Genomic DNA, 24,881 nt, shown 5'->3' on the forward strand with positions numbered 1-24,881 from the left:
TTATTTCCAACAAATTCAATTAATAAAAACACACTTCATTAAATAGAATAAAATTACAATTAAAATTCTAAAAAAATAAAAAAACACATAATTAAAATCTTAAAAAAAATAAAACTCCGCTCACTCTCTCTAAATTCAAAATCTCAAAACTCAAAGAAGCAGAAGAAAGAGTTGTCTAATGACTATCATGTGCGTCTACCGGTTGCCAAAAATTTGCCCAAATGTGCTTCATTAGATATTATAGAAGTGATTGTGGGCTTAAAAAAATACAAAAAAAATTTAAAAATTTGGAAAAAAATGGCTATAAACGACTAGTATATTTTTTGGGATTTTTTTAATTTTTGAATTTTTCCTTATTTTTTTAAAAAAAAACAAACAAAAAAACATTTAAAACGAATATAAACGACGCCCACTCACGGGCTGGCGAGTGGGCGTCACGGACGAACCAGAGCTCGCCACGTGGCCAACGCGCGTGGCGAGCTGGCGCGCGAGATTCCTCTCCGCGGCGAGACAAGGGACGGGCTGGAGATGAGACGGGAGCCCGCATCGCTGTCTCGATGGGGTCTCGTCTCTCCGAGACGAGATAGAGCCCGTGTCGAGACGCGATGCGGGTGCTTAACTTTTCTGCTGAGTGCCGACAAGCCAGGCACATCATCAACACGGATGAGATGATTGACGCAACAGCCTAATATCTTACCTAAACTTAATCCCTAATTTAATATGTACTTAATTTATTTTTGTCACTCTGTTTTTTCAACATTAAAAATTCAAGTTCAATATAATTGTAATTGTAAGTAAATAAAAATGCAAATATAACCATCACTCATAAAAAGTGAAAATTGTACCCCCGATATATTTCTTTTTTTTTTTAACGGTAGAAAACTAGAAATTCATATCAAATTATCGATCATAAACGCAGTTTAAATTAAAGTTAAAAATTCATTGCCTAACAGTAGATTCGTTGAGAGTGTGATTATTTGGTTGAAAAATGGGAGTAGCGCGTCAACATCTATTCCAATGTTTTAAAAACCGGACCGGCCGGTTCGCCTGGTCGGTAGTTCGGTCCGGTTCACCCCTTTAAACCACCACTGCATTGAACCGCCGTGAACCGGTGGAATCGATCGGTCGGACCGGTTGGACCGTGAACAGGAAACCGATTTTCTATTTTTTTTTTAATTTTTTTAAAAATTTGTTATTGGTAGAGGTTGAACTCATGAGTTCTCTTCTAGTTAAGAAGACCTCTACCACTCCACCACATGAGCTCATTGAACAATTTGAACATTAAATATTTTTATACATTAACCATTAATTTTATCTACAAAAACTAATAATTCATTTTAATTTTATTTTTCTTTAATATAATTGTTAATTATAATATATATATATATATATAATTATCATCCTTTATATTTTAATGATGCTCTACTTACCACCTATATTATTATTAGTACCATATAAGATTCATTATTTACTATAAATAATTTTTTTATATTACCTACTTAATTTATATACCCTAGCTATTGACATTAATAAATAATCTTATCTAAACTAATTAATAAGTATTTAATTCGTATTTAATTATATATTATTTTACGAAATAAATTTTCTTAAATTAATATAAACATTATCTATTTTAATACATGAAATATTAAATTTTTTATCTAGACTAACTAATATTAAATATATATACATCTGAATATATTTACTAAATTTTAATATTATTTATATTTATACATCACTAATTATCTATTAGGTTTAATGTTTTGTGATATATTATTAATTGTAAATAATTTACAAAATTTAATATATTTTTATATATATTTGCAACAGTAAAACGGTTAGACCGGTGGTTCGACCGGTTGGACCGGTTGAACCGTGAACCAGTAACGTCGCCGGTTCGCTTGACGGTCCGATTTTTAAAACATTGATCTATTCACAGTCGTATATTTCCATTAACAGCTATCTCTCCTCCGCTGGTCCCAGACAGGACAGCTCGCCGTCACCCCCTTTATCATACTCGTTTTCCCCTTTTTTCCTTTTTCGGCAATTGGAGGATTGCAAATTTGTTTTGTTCGTCACTGGCGGGAACCCTGCTCTGTTGGAATCCTAGATTCAGTCCTGTTTTTTTTTACTTTTTTTCGAGATTCGTAGTCGATTGTCAGTAGTTGGGTCAGCTTTACTGGTTCGGAACCAGTTAGGATTAAGGGATGGGAGTTTCGGATAATTCGAGGGGGTTGATACTGGCAGTGGTTTCGAGTTTGTTTGTTGGGATGAGCTTCATCTTGAAGAAGAAAGGGCTCAGGCGAGCCGCGGCAGCTGGCACACGCGCAGGTTTGAATGTCAATTTTACTTATCTATGAATGTTGGATTTGAATTCAGTTTTTTGTGCTTTTACTTTCAGCCTTTGGGGCTTTCAGTTGCTCATGTAGGGTTCTTTGATTGGATTAATCTGTCTTATTATGAAAGGCCTTTTTTGTATTGGAGAGAGCTTGTTGATTTGTGATTTGTTGTAGCACTCTTGATCATCATGTGCTTAATTGATTCAATTGGAAGTGATTATAGGTGTATTTATGGATTAAGGGTGTGGCATTGATTGAGGAGAAGAGCTGTATTTTTTCAGATTGTGATTTGGCATTGGGGATTAGGGAAAGGCCCTGTTTGTTCTTGAGAGTAGCAGTTTTTTGCTGTCCAGCTGAAATGACAATAGTGATAATCGTCTGCAGTTACATACCATAGTAGTAATATGGTGGTGGTGCTTATTGTCAAAATCTGCTTGTGTTAAAAATTAAGCTTGAGTTGGAACAATGGTGGAAACACTGAGACCTGATTAAATTTATTTTGTGATTTCTCGATGATAGGGAGTCCGGTAGGAATTCTGGTTTATACTTTTGAGAGTAACCTTCTTAAAGGAGTCTAGTAGTGCAGGAGGTAAGCTTGATTATCCTATTCTTACATATTCTTCTAGGAAATGTGCTGCCATATTAATATACTTATCCTTGCTTAGACGATCTTGTACTTCATTTTGCATTTAACACTAGATAGGATCTGTTCTGTGGTGATACATCCAGAATATCGTCAGTTGCTTGTGAAAATTTATGCTTAGACCTCGTTGATGAAGCAGAATACCTTGTCAATACACCTTTTTGCTGCTGTCTATCTGCTTTGCCAACTCACCATCCATGCTATCATTGTTGCAGGAGGTGGAGGCTACACGTACTTGTTAGAACCTCTTTGGTGGGCCGGAATGATCACAAGTATGTTGTGCTCTCTTTCTTTTCCATATTCAAGCTTTCCATTTCCTATGTTTGTAATCCTCGATTATCTTTCTAATCAGTGATTGTTGGAGAGGTCGCCAATTTCGTTGCTTATATCTATGCTCCAGCTGTTCTTGTGACCCCTCTTGGTGCATTAAGTATTATTGTTAGGTATGTCTTCAAATTTTATGACTATTACCATCGGAGATGGACAGAAAACCTTTCGGTCAGGCATCTTAGATAACTTCTTCACTGACACATCTCATGAATCGCAAAAGTGCTGTTCTGGCACACTTTATATTGAAGGAACGTTTGCGACAGATGGGAATACTGGGATGCGTTTCATGTATTGTAGGGTCCGTCGTCATTGTTTTGCACGCGCCAGAAGAGCATACTCCTAGTTCGGTACAAGAAGTCTGGAAGCTGGCTACTGAACCAGGTTCCTAGCCCCTCCCCCCGGTTTCCATCTCCACCACCTTAAATCACATGATTGCTCATTTTTTCCCTTTGCGTCTGTCGACAGCATTTCTTATATATGTTGCAGCCACATTATCCATAACACTAGTGCTGATACTGCATTTCGAGCCTCTCTATGGGCAGAGGAATATTTTAGTGTACTTGGGGATTTGTTCTTTGATGGGAGCACTTACGGTAGTTGCTCTCCTTCACATGCATCAATTGAACTCTGAATCGATTTTCAACTCTCTGCTAGTTCTTGCTGAAACTTTTTTCTTCTATGCGATACTAATATGAGTTAATCATATAGGTTGTCAGCATAAAGGCGATTGGTATCGCCATTAAGCTAACCTTAGAGGGGATCAATCAATTCATATATGCAAAGACTTGGTTCTTCATTTCAGTTGCAGTAATCTTTGTGATTATGCAGTTGAATTATTTGAACAAGGTGGCCATATTTTTCATTAATTTACCTTTGATCCTTTCTTTTCATGTTTCTATTTCTCAACTTGTCTTCTTCTTCTTCTGCAAAATGTTATATTCAGGCACTTGACACTTTCAATACAGCTATCGTTTCTCCTATATATTATGTGATGTTCACCACCCTGACAATCATGGCGAGTGCTATAATGTTCAAGGTAACATCAATTCACTCAGTTTTAGCTAAATAACGTGGTTCAATGGCAGTACTAAGCCCGATTTTGCAGGACTGGTCGGGTCAAGACGCGAGCAGCATTGCCTCTGAGATATGTGGATTCATTACTGTTCTCACCGGAACCATCATACTTCACATGACACGAGAAGAGGAACAGCCTAATGCTACAGGTATTCATAACGGGTCAAGATTCACTCAGATCAGTTGATAGTATCATTGGTTTTGTTGTGATTAAGATATCACATTGCTAAATCGGTGCAGGAACTGTAACTTGGTTTGATGGAGACCGGTCGAAAGCAGATCGGGAGGAACCTCATTTCATTACATTGGATAATTCTGATTACTTTGACTGATCATTATTTTATGAGAAATCATCATATTGTTGCAATGAATCCATATCAGCAGTTGAGGCCCCATCTCTGTGTAATGCATTTGGAAGTTAAATTGCATGATCTTCGTTGGGGTGGGGGAGAAGACGAGTTTGCAATGGCTTCAGAACTTCATCCGACAGGACTCGGATTCTGTACATATCTTGATGTTTTCCTATACTTGTTTCTGGTAAAAGGTTTGTGCGTTCATTGGTTTGGTTTCTTGGTTTGCCCATCTGAGGTTGATAGTTTCTTCAATTCTTTTGACAAATGTGGCTTCTTCATTTGCCCATCTACGGTTGTAGTTTCCCCTCAAAATGAAAATATATGTATTGATCAATATATGCAACTTGAGTGCTATTTTGTTGTCGCTCATATAATATACACTGGATACATATGAACTAAGGGGAGTGATGTAACTCACCCTCTAGTTGCTAACTACAACTAATTTAAGATCATAGGATTTTAGAAATCCAGTGGTTTAAAATTTGCCACTGTAATTTTCATTTGTATTAATTAAATCGAAATAGATAAAAAAAGCTACCAATTAGGGTTTTGGATGAAAATGTCAATATAGTGTTTTGAAAATATCAATACAATGCTTTGAAAAAATGTCAACACATTGCTTATTTCAATACATTGTTTTCTACATATATTATATTGACATATTTTATATATTAGGTTGACATTTGTTGCTATACGAAAAAATTAAAATTTTTTGATTTTTTTTAAAAATTTTGACATCGGAACATATGCAAGTGAGATCTTGTTAGAATCCTTATGAAATTATCTTTAATTTGATATATATTGTGCAAAAAAATAATTTAAATTGAGAAAGTTATATGCCTTTAAAGTTATGAGATAATTTTCAAAAGTTAGTTACGACCAATTTGCTGTAAATTGACCCTTATTGACGTTTTTTGTTGATCATATTGATATTTCGGGGCTGATGATCTAGGCCCTTGATTTAAATATCTAAAGACTATTATTTAATTATAGTTAACAATTAAGTATTGGGTTTAGCAATATAACACTCCCCTATGAACTAATCTGTATAAATTGTGAAACAATAAGATTAGTTGTTGAATAATACAACTATCTAAATAACAATGTAATGACAACTAAACCTAACAATTTAATCAAAATCAAAACTGATCAATGAAAGATTATATTAAAACGTATGATCGTGGGAAAATGAGTGGATGGACAAATGACTAAGACTACAAAGACTAAAGTATTATGAACCCGCAACAATTGGACGTACACTAGACTACTAGAGAATGATCCAAAATCTCTAAAACAATTGGGTATGCTTTAATTATGTAATTTTAGTACATTAATTATTTATTTTTGATTTTTAATAATTTAGCTTTACTACTTTTCTCAAATACAAGAGGCGGCATAAAAAGATGAAAGTATGCTCCAAGTACATTAAATGATTGTTAAAGTGTCAGTACATATGAATTACTACCAATCATGTATGTGTGTTCGATGATATATATTATTATATTACGGTAGTCAGTTGTCATGACTAATATTATGAGATTATCCATCTAGGATCAAGATGTGGGATTATTTTAGTTGGAGGGAGAAGACTATGACTAATTATCATGAGACTATCCCATCTAGAATTAAGTTGAATGGTTCAATCTTATGAACCAAACATGATACATATTTAATCATGAGATTTAATCTTACCAACCGAACACCCCTATGTGTATTATCCTTTCATAACATTGTAATACGGACATGAGCCAAGATGCATCAAGCCTATTGGACCTCACCAAACTTGGGTTGGATTGCGATGCTGTTATTCGGCCCATTGACAACTCTACACCTGTGGAGGTTATATACCCCGTCTCATTAAATATACAACATTTGAGAATAAACACAAGATTTTATATAGTGTTGTTTCATGTATTAATGAAGATAGAATAAAGTAAGGGGATGAAAAAGTAGAGATACAGCTGTTTCCATTTTAGGAAACATTTTATTTTTAATGAGATCAATTCAAAGAGGAAAACGTTTCATATTTAATGGGATAGAGAGAGTACAAAAAAGAAACGACAAAATTTTAAGAACCAAATAGCACAAAGTATTATTTCTCACGTCACAAGTTACTTGAGTCAGTTTTCAATTACTTGATATTTTTATTTTTATTGCCAAAAATAAAATATTTAATTTCGCTTATTTTATTTTCTATTTTTTCTTTTACTTTATTCTTCCACTTATCATTTTGTCTCTATTTAATCTACTAAACAGGATTAGGGGATTATAACGTTTTGTTCATTCCCTTCGTCGTCCTAAATAAGTTGAGATAAAATTTGTAGACATCGTGAATTGAAAAATTGTACGGAAAAGAGAAGCGATGATAAATTAGGAGAGATAATAGAAAGTAAAGGAGTTAATGAAATAAAATATGAAGGAAGTGAATATTTTATGAAATAAAGGAAATAAAGGAAACAAGGTGGCGAGCTCTTATGCATGTAACGTCACCTCAAGACAAGCTTTAGATTGAAATTCGAAATCTCAACCGTAGACGTAGCATTTTATTTTGCATGAAATTGGTGGCGTTAGATTAGATGTTCGTATTGGCTTTTAAGAAACGCAAAATCTTCAGAAAACCAAAGCGTTACACTCACTATTATTCGCAACCGAAACAGCTTTCCTTGCATTAGTGGAAAATATGGCGGCAACGGTGAGCGCGTGGGGAAAGCCTGGCGCGTGGGCATTGGATGCTGAAGACAATGAGTCCGAGCTTCTCCCCCAGACCGAGGAGGATCATTCTGCCGCTGAAACGCCGGATTTTCCATCACTCTCCGCCGGCGCCTCCTCCAAGACTAAAAAGAAGAAGCCGCAGGCGCTGTCGCTTCAGGAATTCTCGGCCTACAGCTCGGGAAAGCCCAAGGGATTGACTCACGATGAGCTATCGGCGCTTCCGACCGGTCCGCGCGAGCGCTCCGCCGAGGAGCTCGACCGGAATAAGCTCGGCGGCGGTTTTAGATCCTACGGCGGCGGAGGCAGGGATAAGCAGCCGCGGCGTCAGGGGAGCTTCAATCGGGAATCTGGTCATGAATTAGCGCCTTCTAGGGCTGACGAGACTGATGATTGGGGCGCGAATAAGAAACCCTCTCCTAATACTGGATCTGAGAGGAGAGAGCGAGGGGGCGTCTTTGGGGATTCGCAATCGCGGGCGGATGAGGTCGATAATTGGGCGTCCAATAAGAATTCGGAGGCGAGGAGGTATGAGAAGAGAGGCGGATTCGGGATGGAATCGGGTGATGCTGGTTCTGATTCGAGTAATTGGGGGAAGAGAAAGGAGGAGGAGGGGCGGAGGAGCGGCGGGGGTTTTGATAGCTTGAGGGATAAAAGAGGTGGAATGGAGGCGGATTCGGAGAGCTGGGGGAGGAAGAGAGAGGAATCTACTAGGCCGAGGTTGAATCTGCAGCCAAGGACGCTGCCAGTGAATGAGGAAGGCAATAATAGTGCTGTGAAGGCCAAGGGGAGCAGCAATCCATTTGGTGAGGCGAGGCCGAGGGAGGAGGTGCTCAAGGACAAGGCTCAAGATGTTAAGGAAATTGAGGAGAAGCTCGAGGGCGTTAGCGTTGATTCTGCAAAGAGCGTTTGGAGGATGCCGGAATCGCTTGATCCTCCACAGAGGTTCGTGTCTGCTTAATTCATTATGATTTGTTGATTGTTGAAATATTTTCTACATTTTGATATAACTAGCCATGGAATCATATAGTAGTATATTATATCTATGAATGATGGTATGTTTAATTCAATTGGTCTCTGTGATGATGCATACAAAAGTCTTGATTCATTATGTTGAATGTTTGGTGTAAGCAGAGTAACATATGCTTGTAGTTTTTGTTGCCATGAAGTATGGCATTTGACTTTTGGCTTAGCATCTCTCAGCAAGAATACTACTCCACATTTGTTTGTTCTTTCAGTAGAATACTTGTTATCTTTAGCACATACATAATTCTTTTTCCTTTCTAAAATATTTGTAGTTAAAACTTTTCCATGTTATTGTTTTCCAGTTATGCCACTAGCAGTAGTTATTTGGGGTTGCAGCGAGTTTAAATGCATTGGGTTTTATGTGTATTACTTACTGTCCAGTAAAATCAGCATGAGTGTCTGCACAAACTATGGAGGCAGCCAATTAAGTAGTCCTAATTGACTGCGAACTGTATCTTCGCTCATCTTTATCTATGATCTCGTCATGCTACCACTCAACAGGATCCTCATTAGCAGGCCTTGAGTTTGAGTATGGTGTTCCTCAAGCTCTTTTTGTGTTTAGATCCATCATTGTTGCTAAAAAATTGTTCTGTTGCAGGGCTGGTGAAACTGAAGCTGACAATGATGATTCTGAGAATAAGGATTGTGAAATATGATGCTTATGGAAATAAGGTGGATCAGCTTTGAGTTTTGTCATCAAGAGATGTGAATGATGCACTGATAAACATAACACTATAGTTTGTGTAATTCCCTTTTCCTTCTGCACTAATTTTATAATAAAGCCACAACTTTAGTAACGTTAGATTGTCCCTCCTTTATTGTTTTAACTAATCGGCCAATCGCCAACGTTGATGGAATGTTTTTTTGTAATACTATTACATTGCAATGCCAAGTCTTTCCCCCAACTTCACCGTATAATGTTGTAGTCTTTCACTTATGTAAAATTGATTTCTAGCCAAAGTGCCCAACTCAAAAATCAATAGTGAATATTTGATACATCTAAATCCGGATTTAAATTAAATAGATACTACAAAGTTCAGATGTAAAGAACATTTTATCTTTTAGTAAGATCGAAGTCTGGATTTAGATCGAAACCATATCAGTATATTCAGAATTTGCTTGTGTTTTCTAGTCTGCAGCTGCCCAAAATCTTGAGCATTATTATAAGAAATATATTATCAGCTACTGTCGAACTCAACACTTAAAGAATATCCTTGGTCGAAACAGCGACAACAAAACATCCTACAAAATTCTGAACTAGAGAAAATTCCATAGTAGAACACCCTTAATGAAATAAAAGGAAATTTCAGCTAAGTTCTTCCGAAGAATGTGACGTCTTCTGTTCTGAGCTTGTTGAGGCTGTGGTCAAAAGCAAATTCACGGACAATTCTGTGTCGATATCTTCTGCCTACCTGCAGGGCAAGAAGGAAGTGTCCGCAGCTTGATCAGCTTGGCGTGGTAAACAAACAAAAAAGAGAGGAAGAACAGAGAGATGAGCAAGATTATTTTGCTATCATATAAAATATGATAGGATTTTATGCATTCCAGATGATGTATGAGAAAGAATGAAAAAGTTAGATTCTAACAAATTACAGCACTTTGCAGCTGCACATGCCAATCACAAAAGCTTATTCCAATGATGGGTGAATACATACATCACTAATATATAACAGGGCAAATGATTGAAATTCCATGAACTGTGGACAAATTCTGGAATGACCTGCAACTTAAATAATTAACTAGAAAAATCATGAAGTTTGAATTTGTTTGCAATTATTCCAACGCGAAATTTTTTAGTGAAACGGTATCTGATATCATAGTTAAGAAACCATATGTTGGTCACCGTCTGTAGATAAAAAATGCCGCCTATTCATACAGAACAACATATTATTATAACAAGCGATCATATTTTTTTGTTGTAGGATAATTGCGATTTGCAAACAAATAACCGAATTCACATCATCCAAGTTCGAGCGAATACCAATTACGAAGTAATTCGACATGCCTTTAGGAAATACACGTGCAGTAATTAATTAACCACGACAAGAAAAAAAGAAAAAACAAATCGAATGGCATCCAAATGGAGCAGCTAGTTCATCTTAGCAAATAATAATACCACAGAAATAGTCTCTATTCCTAAATCCTTAAGCAAAAATGAACTTGGGCCGGCCTTTATAGCACAAGGTAAGGCCCAAGAACAGATATTGGGCCGGTTTTAAGCACACTTAATCGGAGAAGATAATTCTATAAATCTAATATACTCCACTTGAGATAATAAAAAGGCCTCTTCCTTGAGTCGAGAAACAAATAGTAGAACATAGATACACATTTTCATTGATTAGAAGATCCATAGTTTTCATAAAGTAGAATTAAGACATCCTAACTTACAACATTCCATTAGGTCACATTTTGAGACATAATTAGTTTCATAGTGCGTGAAGATGCGGCGGCGCGTGAGTGAGGTTAGCCGGCGGAGGGTGAAGAGGAGCGGTGGCATTGTGGAAGTGCTGCGGCGGCGGGAGCTGGGGCATGCATTGGTAGCATTTGGTGAAGAGGCCAAATGTATCAATTTGATGGATAAAGTTGGTCATACTGGCCCATCCACCAAACCCGAACCCGACAATCAAGACCCATATTACTACGAACACGTTGATCGTATACGTCCCCACCCATCGTCCCATGTATTTCGACGGCTGCTCCACCGCATTCTGTCATTTAATACAATTAGAAATTAATTAGGAAAAACTAATTAAGTAAAAGAAACTATATGTATAATAAAGTGATTATAGTAAAGTTTGTACGTACCTCGCGAGCGGCAGATGTTCGGAAGGTGAAAATGTGGGCCAGAGAGGGAATAATATAGACGGTGAAGCTAACAAGAAGCGATCCGACGGTGGAGTTGATGGGGCCGAAGAAGGGGAAGACGATGGCGAGGAACCAGATGGGGATCACCACAGGCAGGCGCGCGGCCGCCCTCTTGCACAGGCTCCGGCACTCGTGCATCCCGATGGCCTTCTCCCACACGAAGTAGAGTGGCGTGCAGGCAAAGCCGAAGGTTATAAACTGCGGCGCGTAACAATATAGGTAGGTAAGTTGTGAGTGAAAATGAATTTGATGATTGTATTGTAACACTAATATTGTGTATGATGGGGACCTGGTGAATGAGCATCAAAATGACGGAAATGTCCCTGAAGGGTGTTCTGGGAAGAAGGGCAAATGCGTTGGAGTGGTTGAGGAGGAGATCGCCAAAAGCCCAGTACACAGCTGATGCTGATGGAATCGTTAGCGTCAGCACATACACAGTTGCCAACAAGTATATTGCCTTGAACTTTTGCGGCCTCCACATTGCGTGCATTATCTCTCTGTTCCATTTCATCAATATAAACAACTCTTTAACTAAACTCTTAATCTACACGTTATTGGTAGTAGGAATCACACTAAGGCCACCACTTTTTGCTCAAGCGTGACTATTGGAGAAGCATATTTTAAATCATAAGAAAAGGAGACTGTGTCACCAAAAAATCATGAAGCTTGGAAGAAAATATAAAAAAAGAAAAGAATAAATTAAACATGGGTTTCGTTTTAAGAGTATAGGAAAGTGATTGGAGAAGTAAAGATATCTCACTTTTAGTAGACTACGTGAGAGAAAGGATATGAAAAAAAGTGCAACTTTTATTTTGGGTCTAGCATGCCTAAAAGGGCACTGTATCAAACGTATTTTTATATTGGAAGAAAATGACATGTCGCCAATTTCTTGCAGCATAAAGGCAAATAAAATCGATTACTGCAATATATGCTCAGATAATGTCTTTCTCTATAATACATAACGTTGCGTCCCTTTCATAACGACGTACTGCAAAACAATAAAACTTCTGATTTTCTCACTTGAAAGTCTTTATTTTTAATCATATAGAAAACCATTTTATATAAACATAAAAAACATTTTGATAATTAATTCCATACTCCATGGCAATGATAATAAAATATTGAGGATTTAAAAAAGAGTTACACTGTGACAGCATGCCCCCCAAAGGTGTAGAGAATGTTTGTGGCTCCAGTGAAGTATAGGACCAACTTGGTGGGGCCCGAGTGCTTCACACCTTCCACCTGTTATTATTATTATTCACTTAATTAGACTAATTTCACAATAATCAATCACATCTTTGACTACGAATCTTGCTTGAGTTGAGATCTGTCCTATGAAAACGCAAGGTGGGGCATTATATAAAACAACCCAAAAATAGATACTAATAAAATCAGTGACCGTAGCTAGAGCTATTATTGTAGAGGTTAATTAAAGAGGTAAATAATTAGTACCTGTCCATGGAGTAAGGAAGCAATGGTGAGGTACCAAGCAGTGTAAGTAGTCATAATAAGGCCAAGAAAAGACCAAATTCTGTAATTATGGAAAGATGGGATGAAGACGGTGGTGGCACAGCATGCTCCGAATATGTAGGTCCATGTCCTCTTGTCCAAATTGTCGTTTATATAATAAATATTGCTGCATTCAACACATACTAATAATTACTACATAAACTTGAAGTTGAATTAATTGAAGGTGTACCACCTGGCACAGGCAATGAGCTGAATTACTGATCCAAAGAGAAGGAAAGTGCAGTTGAAAGCCAGCCCCACATTCCTCCAGTGCTTCCCCAGCAGCCCATCCAGAACTTCAAACCACTGTTTTCCATTTTTCATTCCAGAGCCCATATAATTAACAAAACTAATTAAATTCTTAAAAATATTAACCTGAATAACATGGTTTCTGAAATCAACTTTTTCACGCTCTTTTCTGGTTCGGTACTCGACGTAGAGAATGCTGATGAGGTAGGCCGTCCAGCTGCCCATCACGCCGTAAAACAGCTGAAACACAATGCCTGACGTCATCCCCACCTGGGAGAACGAGTACGGCAACGTCAGCAGCACCTGCGCCACCTGCACTTGCAATTCAACGCATTTTACTCTCAAACTTCCAATTAATTCTGAAATTAACTAACTCAGAAATTGACCTGATTGGAAGCGCAGCTGAACCAGGCGTCGTACACGGAGCCGCCGTGCCAGAAGAAATTGGAAATGGTCGATCGGAGGTCTCGGGGCTTGCCGTCTGTCTCCATCTCCTCGTAGCTTCCGGCTATCACGCTCTCCACCACCTTGTCCGACGCCGCCATCTTTGCGTGATCTAATTTCTGCACAGATACATACACACTATATATATAGAAAGCGCGCTGTGGGGAATCAACTAACACGCTTTTAGGAGAAGTCGCTTTTTGTTGATTGCTTCAACCTTGTTTGTCTTTTTCTGCTAAATGAGAAAGATTGATATTAAGATTATGTAATTGCAATGGATAATTATGGAAGCGTGGGAGGCCTGTACGCACCACTTGGGTTTCTCCATTTCCAACGTTTATACAAATATTATTAGTACTAGCTACTACCACCCAACCTTCTTTTTAATATCATTATCTTACTTTTCAACATAATTTACTATTGAAAATTACCACATTCTTGGGAGGAGTGGGATTTTAATAATAGATCGGCCAAGTACTAGACATGACAAGTATCATCTTGGTATCGGAAAACAAATTTAATTGGACAAATGCGAGGAAAAGTGCAAAAGAAATTATTAAAAAAAAAAGACAGTGGTTTCTAGAAAAATTAATAGGGATTTTACAACTTAGAAGGTAATCTGCTTTATCAGATCTATATCTTCATTTCCTAAGGGTATTATGAACAATTTAATTAATAAGTTAATTGAGTGAAAAGATCATAGAGAAACTCCAATGTTTTGCAAGCACAACATTTGCTCATTATTTCGATCTCCATGTTGTTACATAGGATTTTTAGAGTGTCATAAGATGGCTAGTGTTTATCCTTTGTCGAAAATATGAATTAGACCTATTTCTCTATTTGTATTTTTGTGGTGTCTAATCTAGCTAGCTAGCACGTTGGGAAATTTAAAGGGGGACATACTGATTGGAGTATGATTTGTTTGCTTTATCAGTAGGATCTAGGGCTTTAAAATTAAAATCATCGGAACGAATGACTTGGGTAGAGATGTGGAATAATACTAAATTCCAACCAATTGGAATTAGGTATCACGAGTCGATCACACTTGATGAATGCATATGCACTTACAAGAGCTCCCAATATCCAATCCAATATCCATCTGTTGTTCTTCCACTATTTGAAATATTAAAATAAATTTCAAACATTTAATTCACTAATATCCCAATGAAAATGGAGCAAAGTATAAAAGAAATAACAATATTGAAAAAGTGATGGAATAATTAAAAGTAGAGGAAATGATAAGGGGCGTGGCCGCTTGTCCCTCATTATAGAAGAAGAAGAAGAAGGTCACTTTATCACATGCCCTCCTTCTATACCAAACCCTCCCAAATATATCAAAAATCAATTAATTAGCCCAAAGCACGACATATATTTTAAATTATTCTTGGGAAATTAGTTTCATTTTCTCGAAACACCACTATACTATTACGTTCATATTTCTCACGCAATATGCTGAGTTTTTAGCAAAAAAATTAAATTTAAATGTTCTAGTTTAGGGTTTAGGATATCAAGAATATTTTTTAATACTGTTTGGTGTAGAAATACTAAACCAAGTTTAATTATTAGCGTTCATTTTTTTCTAATTGGTAGTATTGCTTGCACGGCCATTTAGGTTTTCTTTTTCCAAATTTGGTTTGATTAATTTTTTCTTTTTCTTTTTCCTTTTCTGATCCTTTTCTTGTTCTTTTTTCTTTTCTTTTTTTGGTGAAAAACAAAATTCATGTTTTGATTATAAAAGGGTTGCTATCCTGTTTTGTTAATCTTTCATTCAACGCATATCATAGGATGTTAGGAATTAAGTTCAATTTCCTAATAATGAAATTAATCTCCGACGATTAAACGGTGCCCGATTAGGTGCACGTCAATTGTGTACTAAAATAATAGCCTATTTGTGCATTGAATAAATTTAATACATTATCGTCTTGGAGTGGTGCATTGGCCAGTGGTGAAGTCAGGCCCTCACAGGGTAAGTATAGCTAAATTATTACACCTACTCTTTTAAATCTATTATAGGGAAAATTTTAGATAATTGTATAAACTATTACTATTTAGAGGTAATTTAAAAAATTGAAATCTTCCAATATTTTATACTACTCCCAAATTTACTTGTGATTCCCTCTTGTAGTCTTGTGATCTACTTACTATACTTGTACCATGCAACCCAAAATTACATTTCATAGCCAAATGAGAAAATAAAATAAGGAAATAGTGTATGGAGCAAAGTGAAAACACGAATATTCTCCTTTTCCTATTTACTTTATTAAGCTGTATGATTTTGTGTAGCATACTTGATCAGCATCATCATTTATATTCCACCATTGTCTTTTTCCCCACTTCAAGTACAACAAGACAATCTTTTTACCAATCTTTATCTTTATTTGTTTCTTCTCATCATGTATGTTTATCGACCTCCAACCTAATTCATTAGTCACCGCATGACAATATTAATTTAATTTATATCCAACATAAGAAATCATTTTCAAAGAAATGCATAAAACGAAGGCAAACTTATTTATTGTTTGCTACTCAAACATATGTATTGAGAACAAAAGAGTAGTATTGTCACTCTTCTTCACAGGAATTGGGACCAGCAACATTCCTGAAAATATTGTCTCCTTTGACTGGTTTTGTGTTTTATATATGAAACGATCAATTTCTTGCTTTTAGAAATAATTTATTCCTTCATCATCAGTTTATGCAATCAGATTGTAAACCATCAAAATTAACACTGCTCTTGTTCTTTGTCAAAACATATGTTTGAAGCCCATCGAAATAAAGACATATAGTATTGTTTTATTCGTATGTAAATATATATGTTAATTAGTAGTTCAAGTAAAAATGAAATAAAATTGGATCATATATATAGTATATGAATTTGGTCACGATGGCCTATTTCATTAAATGTAGGTACATACGGCACCAAGTACATTGGAAACAGTTTTCCAATTACCATGATAGATGCGTGTCATATTTTTTACTTATTTGAGTCAGAAAAGACCTGTGACTAGCAATAATAGAACCAAGAATTATGATAGTATTCACTTTTTAATAATGTGAGTGCATTTAATTATTGGATGATAGATTATAGTACTACTAGTTGATTTCAGTAGAAATTACCGAAGCTTTGCTATATTTTTTAGAACCTTCAAGTAGGGACGTCAATCGGGCCGGGCCGGCGGTTTTCGGGCCAACCCTATTCGGGTTACGGGTCAATCGGGTGCGGGCTAATCGGGTTGTGATTTGTTTCGGGTTATAAAAGTTCAACCCTAACCCTAAAAGCTCGGGTTTCGGGCTAGCCCAGCGGGTTAATCGAGTTGTTACCGATAATATTAACATGCGATCAATCCAATAAATAATGATTAAACTTACTAATATTCATACAATGTAAAACATTTAATTATGATATGTTTGAGATATATGCTTAAACTCAATCATAAACATGATCAAATACTAATATTTGGGATATTTCGTGGAATTTTAATGCATGTTTTAGAAATTTAAATATTTTTTTGAAGTTTTTAATTTATTTATCAATTATTAAATTAATAAAAATTTAATATATAATTTGTATATTTAATATAAAATTGTAAGTTATTTTTTTAGTTAAAATTAATCAATGAAGTGTCGAATTAGGAGTAAAAAAAATAGAATAATAGAAATTTTATCAGGTTTTCGGGCCAGCCCATCGAGTTTTCGGGTCTTGCCCTAACGGGTTGCGGGTTAATCGGGTGCGGGCTAATCGAGTTTTGATTTTATCGGGCTAGAAATTTCCGGCCCTAACCCTATAAATTTAGCGGGCTATTCGGGTCAGCCCACAGATTACGGGGTACATTGACATCCATACCTTCAAGCTTTATGCTTTACGATATATACCGTGTTACTCTTTTATTTTTTCTTGTAGAAATTATCGAAGCTTTGCTATATGTTTAGGACCTTCAAGCTTTATGCTTTACTCTTTTATTTTTTCTTGCCACTATTGCCGTTATCTTTAATTTTTCACATGTTCCAATTAATCGACCTATTTTAATTTTAAATAGAATAATAGTACTCATTATGTAATTAGTAAGATAGAACCATTGAATATTTATTGAATCCATAATAATCAAATTGCAACAATGAGCAAGCCTACCATAGAGCCAAAGAGTGCCTGTTAACGCTCATAAACTAGCTAGTGCCGAAATGATGAAAATACAATACAAAATTAATTACTTCGACTATAATAATGAGCGTAACTATATACTGTAGTAAAAAATAATGTAAAAATATGGAGTAATGAATAATAGAGAAGAATTAGTGGGAGTTAAATTATTTTCATTAATTGGCAAGGCAAAATGTAGGTCCATTGACTCACAATAGATAGAATAGGCTGATGATGAATTTCCGTTACCTATAGCTGTGGTTGCCATTAAAGAAGCATTTACAATTATTATAGGAGTATGTTCTATCATTTCACAATACACCCTATCTATCATAGAATCTGCCCCCTTCCACTCCATAACATCAGTTTTTGAATTATCACACAACAGAGCATCAATTAGGTGTATCATTTTACAATGTCACGACTTATAAAATCAAATTTTATTTTCCTCTTATTTTTTTCCTCAATCTAGACTGTTGTCACCTTTTTAGTAGTGAATTATAAGTGAACTAAAAAAAAGGTCTTAGACAATTGGGTTCTAACGTTTCCGACCCGTAGACAATTTTATTAGCAATATGGTATGATCACGCTGAAATGACTTTTGCACTATTCTCGGATATTTTTACCCTTACATCTACTTTTTGAGTTGAGGGCAAAAATGTCCATTAACTATATGCCCATTAATATATGAGGTACAATTTAACTGGTCATGAATAATAGAAAAGCTTGCGGAGTGACCTTCTGGTATTGAAAAAGTAGATCCGCATTAGATTTGAAGAATGAAATCAGTTTATCAGGTGCTATCAGAGCATCCACAATGGGACGCCCGATGGCACGCCCGATGCGTGCTATCGTTCGCGGGAGTCATCGTCCGTCCCATTGTGGGTGCCCGTCATCGTCTGCGCCATTGTGGGCTCCGTGGACGATAGGCCATCGTCCGCGCCATCGGGCGCCCCATTGCGGGATTGGCGGACGATGGTCGCAGACGATGCCATGCGTTTTTTTATTTTTTTATTTTCTATTTAAACCTCGTTTCTCATTCACTTGTTCATACGAACACCTCGCCTCTCTCGTTTCGCTCCTCTCTCACATTTCTACCTATCTCACATACCAAAATGAATCACGACGATGCCACCACTAGTTCTAGCTCTTCGGAGTCGGGTAGTTCGCACTCAGAGACCTGGTATTGTAATGTATTAATTTTTATATATGAAATGAAGTTTTTTCCCAATTTTTTATTATTTAAATATTCAAATTAAATAAAATGCACAGGGCGCGCCTTAGGGCGTCCCATTGCAGGTGAGAGGGTAGGATGATAAAACTGCTGACGTGGCGCGCCATGGGCGCCCCATTGTGGATGCTCTCATATCATTGTTGAGTGAGATTGATTTTTGAAAACCATCAAAATAGATGTAGAAAGTCATAAAAGACATACTAATTACTTTAGAATAACTATCTATTTGTGCCATATAATCTAGAGTAAAGGCCAAAATTGGTCCTGAACATATAGCCATTTTACGATTTTGGTCCTAAACATTATCTTTTGGATTTTTTGGTCCTGCACATATGGACATTTGATCATTTTGGTCCTCCGTCAATATTTCCGTTAAAAACTAACGATCAACATTATCTTTTGGATTTTTTGGTCCTAGACATATGGACATTTGATCATTTTGGTCCTGCACATATGGAATTTTGATCATTTTGGTCCTCCGTCAACATTTTCGTTAAAAACTAACGGTCAACGGCCGATTTTTGACTAAAACAATGGGTTGGGTCGGGTCGTGTTTGGGTCGGGTTTGGGTTACACGTTAAGAAAAAAATAATATTTTCTTAAAATCTAAGCATAATATTTTCGTTAAAATCTAAGCATGATATTCTTAAAAATTAATTAATATTTTTTAATTAATAAAATTAAAGTATAGATTTTATTAAAATAATTTTTTAATTATTTAATTTTATTATATAGATTTAATATTAGTATACTTTAATTTTATTATTTTGATTAAAAAATGATTATTTTAATTTGGTAATTTTTTATTTTGTCGTGTAATATCATGTTTAAATCGTATAATAACATCATGTTTTAGTCGTTATAATATTTTTAATCAACAAAAATAACTAAAAATTAAAGTTTTATAATTTTTAATTAATAAAAAATAATTATTTTTTTTCTTAACGTGTATCCCAAACCCGACCCAAACACGACCCGACCCAACCCATTGTTTTAGTCAAAAATCGGCCGTTGACCGTTAGTTTTTAACGAAAATGTTGACGGATGACCAAAATGATCAAAATTCCATATGTGCAGGACCAAAATGATCAAATATCCATATGTGTAGGACCAAAAAATCCAAAAGATAATGTTGACCGTTAGTTTTTAACGAAAATGTTGACGGAGGACCAAAATGATCAAATTTCCATATGTGCATGACCAAAATGATCAAATGTCCATATGTGCAGGACCAAAAAATCCAAAAGATAATGTTTAGGACCAAAATCGTAAAATGACTATATGTTCAGGACCAATTTTGGCCTTTACTCTATAATCTAACATGATGTTATAAAAGCAATCAAAACACAAACTCTCAAAATACAATAAAGAGAGAAAAGGACAAAAAAAGGTAGAAAGTGTCTTTGTAAGACCTCCACTATTGTGTGCAGTTGAGTTTGGGCCAATGACAAAATAAGGCCCAAATAGTAATGCCGGATAAGAATAGCCCAATACAAAGTAGTAATTAATGAACATAAGGGTTGTATAGTCAGGCTTACAAAAGAAAAAAGCAAAGCAGCTAGAGTTGGATGTTAAAATGTTTGGTTTCTCTTGCTTGTGACACACAAAATGTGGAATCAACCGTTTTATCACCATACTGTGCAGTGACTTTGTATTCACCTAAGAAAGCAAAGAAGCTGTAACAACCATGCTCATCACTTCTCCCTTCCAACCCATCACTACTCCACTCTTTCATAAGCTTGTCCACCGCCTCCCCCGTCGCTAGGTTGCTAAAGTTACCGTCCGTGAGACACATCTGGTAACACCTCCCCCGCCGAAACGCCGACCACAGCACAATCCCGTTAACCGCCGGATGCGAGAACCCTTCCCTCACCACTTCCTCCAAGTAGACAGCCTGTTCACTTAATTAATTAACTAACACGTCTTTAAATTTATATTCATTTACCTATTAAAAAAACAAAGACATATATATGTAATCTAACCTGTGTTTCCTTGGTGAATTCATTGCTTATGTCAACCTCAGTGAGCCAAATAGGAAGGCCAAGGGTGGCTAGTTTGTCAAGAACACCTCTCATCAAAGGCGGATTAGGCACATCGAAATGCCCCTGCAGCCCGATCCCTCCCACCCTGACTCCTCCTCGTTGGAGGCCTCGCATTCTCAAAACGTAAGCATCAACCGTTGATTCTGTGTCTCTGCAGGTTTCCACCACATTGAACTCGTTCATGAAGAGCGTGGCGAGGGGGTCGGATTGGTGCGCGGCCTTGAACAAACGCAGTGTGGCGTTGGGGCCGAGGCGGTCCTCGTAGAAGTCGAAGTGGAGCATCTCGTTGTTGACGTCCCAGTGCACGAAGTCTCCTCTGTACTTGTGCATAAGGCTCTGGATTCGGGAGGTGACCGCTGATTCGAGGCCGGATCCGGTCAGGTTTTGAGCCCATTCGGGGATGTATTGGGGATTCTCCCAGAAGATGTTGTGGCCTCTCGCTGTTATTTGGTTGGCTTGCACGAATTCTAGCATCTGGTCCGGGAGAGTGTAGTTCACTTGGCCTTGTGTGAATTCGGTTGCGTTCCATTTCAGCTCGTTTTCGAACACTGCTGCGTTGAATCTCTCCACGAACCATTTCTGGTAGGGAGGATTTGCTATGATGCTTTCGGCTATGGCTGATCCGAAGGGGAAGTCTTTGGAGAGCTGCTCTACTCTTATTGCAGCTCCCTGCACTTGTCTGCCCTCCCTGTCTGAAACATGGACTGTAACGGCTAGTTTTCTCGCCTGCAGGGGAAGATTAATGATCTAGGCATAGATTGGTTTTCAATATTTTTTCATTTTTGGGATGTTGACTAACCTGATTGATCTTGGTGTCTTGATTGAGTCTCCATTGCTGTGGAGTGAAAGGCTGCAGAGAAGCGCTGGTGATTTCTATACCGGCATCCCTGCTGTCTAAATTCTGAAGTGCAAACTAGTTAGTTAGTATAGTTGGATTGGATATGATCATATGTAATTTGTGAGCATGTGTTAGTGAATTAGTTACCTTGATGTAAAGGGTGGATGCATTAGAAGGTGAAGACAGTACAAATCCACCCTTGAGAAATGACCAGCATCCTTTATATGCTGTCACAGTTCCGATGCATTTTAGGCGTGTGTCTTGTGTCACTAGACTGGCTGTTATCATGGCTGATTCGGCATCCTTGGTCCTGATCCAAACTGTGATACGATCGATCATATTTCAAAATTTGTAACCCGACATAACACACGTGACATGACAAAATGTGTGTGAACTGATGAAATGAGACTCAACTGGAGAAGCAGTATTTTGTGGCAGCATCTATCTTTTTAAGAGAAAACGACAATGAATTTCGTCGATCTCCTGTGCCTGGAATGGCGTGCTGATCCTTGAGCATCCCTCCATTGTAGAGTGGAGGCTCAGGTTGTATTTTACACTGTTCAGCACACAAAACAAATACTAGTAAAGGCATAATTGATAATGTGTTGATAAAAATATGTGATTAGTATATAGATTTCCTTAAAATGCAGGCATGTTACAAATAGTCATAGTTAGAATAGAATAAAACGTATTGTAATGAATTAGAAGAATGGTGGCTGCCTTAGTGTAAGCTGATGAATCATAAAGTGGCCCATCTGCAATAAACAAGAAGGTAGTGTCAGTATATATATATTGAAAATTGAGAGAAAGAGAAAGAGAAAGAGAAGGGAGAGAGACCATAGGATGAAACCGGGATGGAGATAAAGAAGAAGAAAAGTAGAGCAGCGAGGATTGGAGGTTGAGACATGCTTAGAAGGAAAGAGTTGCAGAGAAAGATGTAAAATTGTGTGGAGAATAATAAAGAAGGAAGGAATGATGAGAAAGAGTTAAGAGGAGCGGAATTCACAAGCCAAACAGTTCATTATTTCTCACATTGCCTCTTCATTTGCACTATTCTCTTGCATCTTCAGTACAGATTCACATAAATTTATTTGTGAATATTGAGTGGGAGCAAAAATTCGCCCTCACCTATTTTAGATTGAATACATATGCAAAAACTTTTGTCTGGGTGAGCTACTATCATGTTTTGCCTGTAATGCAAATATTAGTATGCCTTGAATCTGTACAATTTACCGCTATGATATGCCCTAATTGTCTTATTGGGCCTAGCCCATCGTCTGTGCGCCTATTTATAAAGAAATAGAACGCACAACTCTGTATTCTGAAAAACAATCTGAATACAATCTGTTCTCCATTTTTTGCCCGTGGATATAGCCAACACAATGTTAGTGAACCACGTAAATTTTGTGTCTCTTTACGTTTCGGTTTGTCTCAATTACATAATTGTTCTATTCTGTCACAACAAAAAATGAGCAATTAAGTTGAGAAAATGTTAGTAAGTACTAAACAATTTAATTAGTTAATTTTGTATTATAATTAATTTGTCCCTCTACTTAAAAAGGGAACCTCGAGACTAGGAAAGGGAGTTTGTATTATATTAGTACTTTATAGAGTACAACTCCCTTTTGGTCTAAAACATATAGTTAAATTACGAATTTTATCCATTACATTCATTTTCGGATTTTCGGGTCCATAACATACGAAAATCGCTCTCGGTTTGATCCTTTTTGGACGGCTCAGTTAAAATTCGGAAGTCAACTATTAATTAGCAAAAGTTTGACTAAATTAAACTTTAAACTAGATTATTAGTGACTAAATAATTTGCTAATTATTTTCTTAAAAATACCAATTATTTATTTTCATAATTATAGTTATGCTTTGAATGAGAGAAGAACGACTCTTCAACTCTCATTTTAAAAAACAAAAAGGCAAAGTGTCGTTCCGGTGATTCTGAGCGATAAATTCCAACTCTCACTCCAAGCCCTAAATTCCGGCGATTCTGAGCGATATACCAGCGTTCCACCCATGAGTTGGGAGTCTCCGAACCCACCTGAAAATGAAGTCGAGCCACCAGAGAATGAAGGCGAGAAGGGTCCTGGTCTGTCGGTAGCTAACCCTAGTCCCGAAGGTGGGTTGGCGTCGTTGAACCCCTAGCCTCGTCGCGGAAGTCGAAGTGAAGCTACATTCCGGTAACGACGGGTCAAAGTCAGACCCTAATTCTTCCAAGGGGTGACCGACAACCTCCGATTGACGCCAATGATCCCGAATTATAGAGGAGGACGAAGATGAGATGCGACCGCTCGGTTTCTCATAAGCCGCCACTTCCTCCGAAGAAGAAGCAAGCAAGCTAGCTGGCAAATGCATCGAACTCAAAATACAAATTTCAAACAAAAACTAGAATTTTCATCAAATTAATTCAACATACAAAATATCCCAACAACAACTACAAATCATAGAGCATATACAACAACATACACTAATTTCTCAAATTTTACCTTCATTTCTGCTTTAATTTTGTCCAACATCAACTTTACAGCCTCAATTTTTTCATTAATTTCTGCTAAAACCAACCCTAAATTAGAAGCAACAACTGAGGTTGACGAAGAAGAGACTTTGCCTTGATGAATTGGCTCACACCACTTGAAGAAATTGCATTCGTTCTTCTCGCAAGCAAAGTAAAGCTTCCCTTTTGACGGTTTTGTGTTGCTGCTGACTATAGTGCCGCTACCTTTTTACAAAAGCAGAGCAGAGGCCTAAATCGAAGGTCGCGCCCACCGCCGTTGTCGCTGGAATTGTTGCTGGAAGTCGACCGATGCATTTCAAACGATTTTTCGGCGTGTTGTAGGGTAGGGGAGGACGACGAAGAATTAGGGTTCTTCGCTGATTGTGTAGGGAAGAAAGAGAGAGATAAAAAAAGATGAAGTGTGTTTTAAGATGAAGTGTTAAAAGAGATGGAAAGGAAATCAGTTTTCAAATAACATGGGGAATTTTAAGTTTTAATATTATTTTATAGAATTTAAAAAAATATTCGCTATATTAATCAAATTCCTTAATCTAGTCAAACTTTTGCTAATTAATGGTTGACTTT

General features: G+C 36.8%; 4 protein-coding genes across 6 annotated transcripts; 2 read left to right on the top strand and 2 right to left on the bottom strand.

The window, feature by feature from the left end:
• The first annotated feature begins 1,964 nt into the window (after window positions 1-1,964).
• Window positions 1,965-5,093, top strand: LOC121765420 (probable magnesium transporter NIPA6). Of its 2 annotated transcripts, XM_042161572.1 has the most exons (10): window positions 2,194-2,331; window positions 2,859-2,928; window positions 3,198-3,254; window positions 3,335-3,425; window positions 3,533-3,693; window positions 3,778-3,905; window positions 4,021-4,158; window positions 4,256-4,348; window positions 4,418-4,535; window positions 4,627-5,093. In XM_042161572.1, exons 3-10 carry the CDS (start codon window positions 3,245-3,247, stop codon window positions 4,716-4,718), a joined length of 831 nt encoding a protein of 276 aa, XP_042017506.1. In that variant the 5' UTR covers window positions 2,194-2,331; window positions 2,859-2,928; window positions 3,198-3,244; the 3' UTR covers window positions 4,719-5,093. The 2 variants fall into 2 exon arrangements, with proteins under 2 accessions (XP_042017505.1, XP_042017506.1); XM_042161571.1 differs by lacking the exon at window positions 2,859-2,928 and having other exon boundaries at window positions 1,965-2,331.
• A 2,227-nt stretch (window positions 5,094-7,320) lies between these two features.
• LOC121765419 (eukaryotic translation initiation factor 4B3-like) lies at window positions 7,321-9,389 on the top strand. The gene is made up of 2 exons (XM_042161570.1): window positions 7,321-8,393; window positions 9,073-9,389. Exons 1-2 carry the CDS (start codon window positions 7,420-7,422, stop codon window positions 9,128-9,130), a joined length of 1,032 nt encoding a protein of 343 aa, XP_042017504.1. The 5' UTR covers window positions 7,321-7,419; the 3' UTR covers window positions 9,131-9,389.
• Window positions 9,390-10,782: 1,393 nt separating this feature from the next.
• On the bottom strand, window positions 10,783-13,687 carry LOC121765794 (auxin transporter-like protein 2). The gene is made up of 8 exons (XM_042162031.1): window positions 13,484-13,687; window positions 13,224-13,409; window positions 13,042-13,154; window positions 12,792-12,975; window positions 12,484-12,581; window positions 11,629-11,836; window positions 11,280-11,537; window positions 10,783-11,182 (listed from the first exon to the last, which is right to left on the bottom strand). The coding sequence occupies exons 1-8, from the start codon at window positions 13,640-13,642 to the stop codon at window positions 10,901-10,903; spliced, it is 1,488 nt and encodes a 495-aa protein (XP_042017965.1). The 5' UTR covers window positions 13,643-13,687; the 3' UTR covers window positions 10,783-10,900.
• Window positions 13,688-20,187: 6,500 nt separating this feature from the next.
• Window positions 20,188-22,891, bottom strand: LOC121763231 (endo-1,4-beta-xylanase 5-like). Of its 2 annotated transcripts, XM_042159185.1 has the most exons (7): window positions 22,631-22,891; window positions 22,514-22,548; window positions 22,208-22,349; window positions 21,941-22,113; window positions 21,755-21,856; window positions 20,896-21,681; window positions 20,188-20,807 (listed from the first exon to the last, which is right to left on the bottom strand). In XM_042159185.1, exons 1-7 carry the CDS (start codon window positions 22,698-22,700, stop codon window positions 20,472-20,474), a joined length of 1,644 nt encoding a protein of 547 aa, XP_042015119.1. In that variant the 5' UTR covers window positions 22,701-22,891; the 3' UTR covers window positions 20,188-20,471. The 2 variants fall into 2 exon arrangements, with proteins under 2 accessions (XP_042015119.1, XP_042015120.1); XM_042159186.1 differs by lacking the exons at window positions 22,514-22,548; window positions 22,631-22,891 and having other exon boundaries at window positions 21,941-22,103; window positions 22,208-22,336.
• Between the last annotated feature and the right edge of the window lie 1,990 nt (window positions 22,892-24,881).

Source organism: Salvia splendens, chromosome 14 (assembly GCF_004379255.2).
Source record: "Salvia splendens isolate huo1 chromosome 14, SspV2, whole genome shotgun sequence".
Classification (NCBI taxonomy): Eukaryota; Viridiplantae; Streptophyta; class Magnoliopsida; order Lamiales; family Lamiaceae; genus Salvia; species Salvia splendens.